The sequence below is a fragment of the Sinocyclocheilus rhinocerous genome, unplaced genomic scaffold (genome assembly GCF_001515625.1).
Source record: "Sinocyclocheilus rhinocerous isolate Xijiao unplaced genomic scaffold, SAMN03320098_v1.1 scaffold2682, whole genome shotgun sequence".
In the NCBI taxonomy this organism is placed as follows: Eukaryota; Metazoa; Chordata; class Actinopteri; order Cypriniformes; family Cyprinidae; genus Sinocyclocheilus; species Sinocyclocheilus rhinocerous.
This window is the reverse complement of record NW_015663712.1, coordinates 40410-48896: the sequence shown is the minus strand read 5'-3', so window position 1 is coordinate 48896 and position 8487 is coordinate 40410. Positions and strand designations below refer to the sequence as shown.

Below are 8487 nucleotides of genomic sequence, written 5' to 3'. Positions count from 1 at the left end.
GGAGTTTGCCTGACAAAAAAAAGGGAATTTTAAAGTAATAAGGGATTTTTGTGGGATTTAATAATTCCTGCATCAAAGTTATCAAAGATGCAGTTTTATGGGGACACTTGATTGCACAGATACTATTTAAACTGAACTGAGCTGAATGAAGACATCACTGAATTCAATGATGAACTGTCTTTAACTGGAAAATTAGTGTTTACTATTGTCATTTTGCATTATTGACACACTATTTTCCTAATTAATGCTGTTCAGTTGCTTTGACACAATCTGTATTGTTAAAAGCGCTATATAAATAAAGGTGACTTGACTTGACATGTGTTAAACTAGAACATTCTGACCCAGCCAATGGCGTGAGTTTGGGGGCTGTTGTCTGTTTGTCCAATAAATCAAGAAACTTTCAGGAAACAATCATTATTTCATTATTAACTCGTTTTGATACAAAGCAGCTAAATCAGACGAGAACGTACCATCACTGTCTCTTTCTGTTTAACTAGGTGACCCACTAACAGCCTGGCAATGCTGAAACACACACACACACACACTCACTCACACACACACACACACACTCAAACACACACACACACATTACAGAAACACTGTGTGTGTATGTGTGTGTGTGTGTGTGTGTGTGTGTATGTGTGTGTGTGAATGAGCTTGTCATGTGTGTGGTGTGGTTTTACTGAGTTTACAGTATCATGCGTCACATTTTGAGCGTTTATCGAAGCGTCTCGAAGCGTGTGGAATGTCTCGGGACATTTGCTATGAATATTCTGCATTGTGTGTGTGTGTGTGTGAGAGAGAGAGTGTGTGTATGTGTGTGTGTATGGGGTTATTTACTTTCTGAACAGCTTATTCAGCTCAAAACCAGCGTGACTGTCATTGCCAGAATTCACAATTTACGAATGAATGAAATATAAGAAAACATTTTTACTTCACTTTCACAATTGCACTCTTTCACTTGTCAACAGTTAGTTTGCATTTGATAACATGTGCGTTATGGATATTAATTGTTTGCATTTATTTTTTTCTTTACAGTTTACCATAAACATTTGCCATTTGAGTCATATTAACCAGAAATCATAATATTTAATAACTAAAATCATAACATAATACCTTAACAAATAATTACATAAATTATTATAAAAATTAATATGTTAATTAATATATATATAATTTCTGGAAATAATTGCAGGTTATATATATATATATAGAGAGAGAGAGAGAGAGAAATAGAGAGACGGATAGATAGATAGATATAAATTATAACATGTATAAATTTGTGTAATTTCTGGAAATAATTGTAGGCTAGATATAAAGTTAAGTACGGTAATGTGCAGTAGCAAAAACGTGGTGTTATCATATACAGTATAGTATAACCACAGTATGATGAATGATGACCAATATATATATAATCAATAATCTGTGATTATATAATAATCTCTAATGTGAAGCGCAGGAGCTGAGCGCCGGTGACGTCACACCGAACCGTTAAAAATCATCCTTCTGCCGCTAAACGCGAATTACCGGCGCGGCGCGTCTGAGGGCCTCCGCGGACTGACGCGTCTCTCCTCACTCTAATCATAATAACACCGCGTAATAACACGGTCTGCAGCGTTTAGTGCCTCACAGCGCTCACACACACGCAGACTCCGGGAATCAGGCTCTTACTCACGGCTGAGGGGAACCCGTCCGCTGCTGCTCGCGCTGCGCCGTCTCTCCGCCACACTGCGTCCTGAACGCGCACGCATGCGTCACACCGGACAGGAAGCGTGCGTGCGCGCACACGCGACGCGACGCAACTGACGCACTGCAATTCTACACTCCGTTTTGTCTGATGAATACAGTAGCCTAGCAGAAGCAAATATAATAATGCACAATAATGTATATTTGTAATATGCCAATAGCACGGTTATTACATTATTATAGTTAACTGAAATAAAACTAAAACCATAAAAAACATGTTCGTTACTTGAAATAAAATAAACTTTTCCTGAAATAAAATATATTAAAACTGAAACTATTTTCAGATAGTTGCCAAGGCAACATTTTTAATTGTCATTCAGTTTAACTCGTTACTAAAATAACTAAAACTGAAATAAAAAATAATAAAAACGACACAAAACACAAACTTACTTAAACTTTAACTAAAAGTTAAACTGAATATTTAAAAATAGTATTATAAATATAATAGTGTCTGAATACCGCTGGTTAATAATACCTAACGAATACATCTGACATACTGAAGACTACATTTATTTTCATTTTAATATTTAGAAATTAAAACCTCAAATCTGAACAATATCATATCTGCCAGAACAATAATAAAAAAGGACATTAAAAAATGCAAATGTCTTATTTTTTAATATTAAAAACATAAATGTTCACCAAATTTGGCTTGACTTCTTAATTTTAAAACACTTTTTAGGAAGAATATAGACTGGTAAATGATGTCGTTGCGGTTTATAAAACTAAATGAAATACAATAAAACGACAGTTTCTTTAGGGATTATTTATTTATTTATTTTTGCACTTATCCACTTGATTTAAAATAAACAAGCCTTCACTTTCAGCACCGACTGTAAAGAACAAATCACACACAATTACAAACCACTGCACAAAGTGCTTTTTCTGAAAAGACAAGTAAAAAAAAAACACCTAAACCATATAAACTGAGATCAGCAATTACAATTCTTTATTTAAAAATAACAGCACCAATAAGAACAGCCTTAGCTCACGACGGAACACACGAATAACACAAACCAGACTTAATCAACACATTTAAGAGCCTGTTATATATATATATCTATCTGTGATTGGCTGAATATGAGCAGCTGAATAAACTCTACTGTTTGATTTCACAGTTTCTGTGTGTGTCAGAGTCGAGATCATTAATCAGTCACTGACGCTTTAGATATTACATTACATCAAAACTAACAACATACAGCTCTGTAAATATTTAGATGTAAAATATAGACACTTTATTCATCACTATACACACAAACACGAACATCAGTATGTGCACGAGAGAGTTAAAGCAAGAGTTCAGACAAAAATCAGCATTAGCTGATAATGTGCTCATCCTGCATCCATTGCTGAGACACTGATGCAATGCTACATTTCTACAAACCTGACGAAGAAACAAACTCATCCTGATCTCAGATGAACACATTATCAGCTGATGTTCATCTAAAAGAGGGCAGGTGGATCTGTGACGTGATTCTCAGCACAAGAGTTCCCGTGTTTCCTGAAGCAGGAGGGAAAAACACACTTGGTTTTGCTTTACACGGACGGTTATTCTAGATTCAACATTTATACTTGAATTATGCAGTCACTTTTAATACTTAGCTCATAACGGTTTTCCTCTTCATTACTCATGAACTATAAACAGTGATCTGGAGAACAACGACCAACGCGAGTGAATTAAAAATGAAAACTATCTCATCATATACTCTCCCTCGTGTCATTTAAAACCTGTATGAGTGTTTTTCTTCTGCTGAAGAATGTCAGGACCCAAACAGCTGACGGCACCCATTGACTTCCATAGTATCCCAGCTAACAGGAAACATTCTGAGAACGTTCTCTCCAGTAACGCTTGTTCACTGATCTGCTCTTTAATAATGCTCTCAAAACGTTAGCAAAAAGCCTTATTTATACATTGTTAATGGAATGTTTTCCTGAAACGTTTTAGTTGGGCGTTCGTCTAATGTTTTCTGAATGTTACTACTTGCTTCAGAGAACATTCAACAGTAACATTCCCATAATGTTTGAAATATTATATAATGAAATGTTACCCTAACGTTTTCTTTAACATTTACATAACCAAGAAAGAAAATGTTTTTAAAATATTTTAAAAAACGAAACGTTCAGAGAACATTCAGTTGTGTTTTCATAACGTTACAGAAACGCTAGCAAAACGTTCCTGGGACATATTTTTGTTCGCTTAAAATACTATGGAAGTCAATGAAACTTTTTTTTTTTGTTTAGTTTCACGAAAGCAGGAAATACGAGTATATAATGGTTTTTAGGTGGTTTTATCGTAATGCGGCACAGTTTGAGTTCAGCTGAATTGGCACTTTGTATGCGACGCTGACTGCGATTCGATCCAGTTCTTCGTTTACAGCGATATGTAATAGTTTCAATCACACGCGTAGGAGGACGTGAAGCGGTCGCCGTGGAGACGGTTCTGCGGTTTCCACGGTTACCAGATGCCACTGGAACGTCCACCAGGTGGAGCCAGAATTCTGGCCGAGGATCTCTTAGGAATGTGATCGTCCACTTGAGCTCCTGTAAAAAACGCAATCCCACAATCCTCAGCACACGACTGAATCTAGTGCGGTCAAACGATTAATCGCGATTAATCGCATCCAAAATAAAAGTTTTTGTCTACATGATATATGTATGTGTACTGTATTTATTTATTATGTATATATAAATACACACACATTCAGTATATAGTTTGAAAATATTTACATGCATATACATTTATATTATTATATTATATATAAATATATTTATTGTGAAAACCAGCTGTCAGCTTCCTGTCTGAATCTCAGCCTGATTACACCTATGACTATTTTATTTCTAATCCTGGTTTCAAGCTCAGAATAATGACCGGAGACAGAAGGAAATGCATACATGAGCAGATGTTTTCTGTTTTTACTGCATCCGAACAGACACAGAAAAACACAGATTTTGTTAAAAAAAAGAAGCTTATTTTGCACAGGTCTCTGATCTTAAATGGAGTATTTTAACATTTTTCCACTCCTTTGCAGATTGTTAAATAATACATGTTATATATAATACATGCATACATTGCATTAAAAGTGCATTAAAGCTGACACACACACACATAAATATATATATATATATATATATAGTTGAGGAAAAGTACTATTTTATATTTAAATATATGAAAATATATATTTTTTAATATCTTTTTATTTGTAAAATATTTCTTAATTTTTATTTAAATATTGTAATATATAATAAATAAAAATCTTCAACCAAATGCCAAATGTATCAACCAAATGCATCTTATACGAGATAAATAATATATACACGATATATATAAACCGGCTGAAATGTTTTGGAATCACTTGTAGCCTTACCTGATCGAACAAATCCAGTCTTTCACTCTGTCTGTGTCAGTTTGAGTCTTGTTAAAGATTTAAATCCCTGCCAAGATGCTCCTCTGTCGGTCACGGATTATAGAAAGTGAAACTTAAATCTATAGAGGTGGATGGATTTATTCACACACTTTAAAATATTTATTTAAAGCTTCTTTCTTTTCAGATTCTTATTTACAGCATTATCTTAATAGGCTGTATATTAACTTATTGGAAGAAAACCGGTAGTTCTGTGTGAAATCAGACATTTGAGCACCCCACATAGCCAAAATGGCATGATCATAACACCTCTGCGAATATTCGACTGTGAGATTGGTATCGAATCAGGCTCCTCCTATCGAAGCATGAATCATCGACTATTCGGGGTCACCCCTAATTGTCATATTCATCTGTTTCATCCGTTCATCTGCTTCAGGTGAAACTGAACACATTTTTAGCACCACTCACTAGACATTTTACTTTGAAAGTGTCACAAAACATGCAAGAAGCAACATAATGTCATTTTTCAGAAATGTCGCCACAGGCACGTTGGGTTGAAAATAACACTTATTTCACTGGGACAACGCAATGTAAGCTTGATAAATCTACTGCATCTAATACAGCAATTTATGATGCAGTTAGTATAAGTCTTTGCAGATACTGTACCTCTGCCAGGTGCTTCATTGTTGGAGGAGGCTAGCTGACTTCACCCTGATTCTCATCATTCTGACTCTCTCTCTCTCTTTTTGTCAGGTTGTAGTAGATGGGAACCCATTAAAGATGCATGCTTAGGGAAATTGAAAAGTCAGACTTTAGTGCATAAAAATTAGGCTCTATTATTTGGCTGTAAAGAAGCACAAAAGACTATCAGAAGGCAAAATGCTGCAATGAGGTGCATTTTCAACATCTTTCCTAAGAAAGATTGTGTCATCTTCACAATCAAAGACACTGAATGATTCTGATGAGGCAAATCAAGTTCAGGCCTAATTTTCATGTGAATGACGTAATATGATAGAACATGAATATTTTCTTATAGATCTAATGTCTACATATAGTAGCAGGAAAAATTGTTAACTGGATTTCTGCTTTAATTATTTATAAGCATACTTTGTGCTTGCACATACTTACAGTAGCAGTTTTATTGTTACTTTATTTAACTTCAGTGTTCCTCATCTTGGTATATATTTTGTACTATACTTTAGTAGTTTATGTCTTTCATTTTGGTAGACCACAAAGATATCAGTGAATCTGTGTTATTTTAGTATTTATATGCTATTATAATATTAATATTTTTATTTAGCTTTTATTTTTATATTTTCAGATTTCATTTTAATTTGAGTAATTTGTCATGCACTTTTATTTTTATTAGTTTTTAAAATATTTTATTAAATTTCTGTTTTAGTTTAATAATTTTTTTACTACAACTTTTTTTTATTTCAGTTGGTTGACCAGGCAACATTTCTAATTTAAATTTTTAATTCTAATAGTTTTTGTATTTAAGTTTTTTTTAATATTTATATTTTAATTTATTTCAGCTTTATTTCAATTAACAAAACATTTTTAATATAACTTTGATCAGTTCTTCACAAAATTGTTATTGTATGACTTGTAATATAGTGCTTGAGTAGTATTGACTACTTTTATGACACTTTTATGTTGCTTTTTATGTTGCTTTTTTTTATTATTTTTGGAGCTTGATGGCCCTGGTCACCATTAACTTTCATTATATGGAAGACAGGAGCATGAACATCCTATTAAACAGCTCAAACTACTAAAACAAGACACTTTATCAACATTATTATATTTAACAAAACTGTATCAAATTTTCCAAAATGTTTTTGCAATTAAAAAATTACAAATTAAATAATACTAATAATAAAAAAACCGAAGTGCAGAACTAAGAATTGCATAGGAAAAATACTCCAGTTTTTGTGTTTTCAATCAGTGCTGAATAATGTGTCATGGTCTGAGCTAACAGGAACGGTGTGTGTGCGTCTGTGTGTGTTGCAGTGTGATAACTTGTCATCTTTGCCACTTGCTTGTTTCTCCTCTATCTGGAGATGACTTACAAGAGTGGAGCAGTAACTCTCAGACAACCACAGTTGAGCTGATCGCTCTGCTCCATTATGGTTGACTGTACATACGAATACCTGCTCCAAACTTTACAAATGTTTGAGTCCCTGAATATAAAAGCAGAAGGCTGTGTGGCATCGAATCAGATCACGAAGCCCATGGGTGTTCAGCCAGTCAGAGCACTGGGAAATGAAGGTGTTTGACCAATCAAAGCGCAGGAGCCTCAGGGTACCCGACCAATTCGCCAGAGCTTGATAGGAGTATTACATCACTCTGTGAACCATATATCAGGCACTGAATAATGCAAACCCTGCCCATTCCAATGAAAGAAGCAAAGGCAGAAAAACGAGTCCCCTCTGTCCGTTTTCTCAGCGAGGGAGAGAGAGAAAAATGAGAGTGAACGACAGGATAATCCATCATTATGATTGTGCTGGTGACAGTATGACAAAGTCATGAATGTAAGGATGTTTCTCCTGTCTGATGAAATATGCAGAGGATTATGTAGCGATATAACATTCGCACTGTATTTACAGGACGTTTGTACAGCTGATGTAATTAAAAAGAAATCCTGCCTCAAAAATTACGATGATACTTCCAGCACCACAAATTACACCACCGACTGTGATATTTAGTATTCATATTAAAAATGTTTCTAACTGAATATGAATGAGAGGTTACGCACATGCACCGACAGCAGTGTACTTTCACTGCGTCTGCGCTGAGTCTTTAACACACATGAATTAAGACAATCAAGAGACAAAGAGAGAGAGAGACACTATGAGGGAGAGAGCGAACAGAGACCTAACAGGACAATACAGGTGTCTAAATGAGGAAAAGAGAAATAGGCCAGGACAACCAAGATGCTCCTCTGTCGGTCACGGATTATGGAAAGTGAAACTTAAAATCTATAGAGGTGGTTGGATTTATTCACGCACGTTAACATATTTATTTGAAGCTTCTTTCTTTTCAGATTCTTATTTACAGCATTATCTTAATAGGCTGTATATTAACTTATTGGAAGAAAACCGGTAGTTCTGTGTGAAATCAGACATTTGAGCACCCCACATAGCCAAAATGGCATGATCATAACACCTCTGCGAATATTCGACTGTGAGATTGGTATCGAATCAGGCTCCTCCTATCGAAGCATCGAATCTTCAACTATTCGGGGTCACCCCTATTACATACTATTAAAAAAATCTTATTTTGCAAAAAAACTGTGCGTGATGTAAAGTTTTTATTGTTATTTTTTAACTCGTCATCAAATTTATCTAATTTTAGGTGTTTTTCGTAAATCTGCAATGCT

General features: G+C 34.7%; 2 protein-coding genes across 4 annotated transcripts in view; both read right to left on the bottom strand.

Annotated features, from left to right (window-relative positions):
- Window positions 1-1787, bottom strand: part of LOC107729016 (microtubule-associated protein RP/EB family member 3-like) — a 9104-nt gene extending 7317 nt beyond the window's left edge. For 2 of the 3 annotated variants that reach the window (XM_016539365.1, XM_016539367.1), the window contains exon 1: window positions 1672-1787. In XM_016539365.1, coding sequence (XP_016394851.1) covers window positions 1672-1751 — 80 coding nt within the window. In that variant the 5' untranslated portion in view covers window positions 1752-1787. The remainder of the gene's footprint in view (window positions 1-1671) is intronic. The other variant, XM_016539368.1, reaches the window with a different exon arrangement.
- Window positions 1788-3185: 1398 nt separating this feature from the next.
- LOC107729003 (dihydropyrimidinase-related protein 5) overlaps window positions 3186-8487 on the bottom strand; it is a 19033-nt gene continuing 13731 nt past the window's right edge. The window contains exons 12-13 of the mRNA XM_016539354.1: window positions 4149-4287; window positions 3186-3247 (exon numbers count right to left, since the gene is read on the bottom strand). Of these exons, the coding sequence (XP_016394840.1) occupies window positions 3186-3247; window positions 4149-4287 (201 nt within the window). The remainder of the gene's footprint in view (window positions 3248-4148; window positions 4288-8487) is intronic.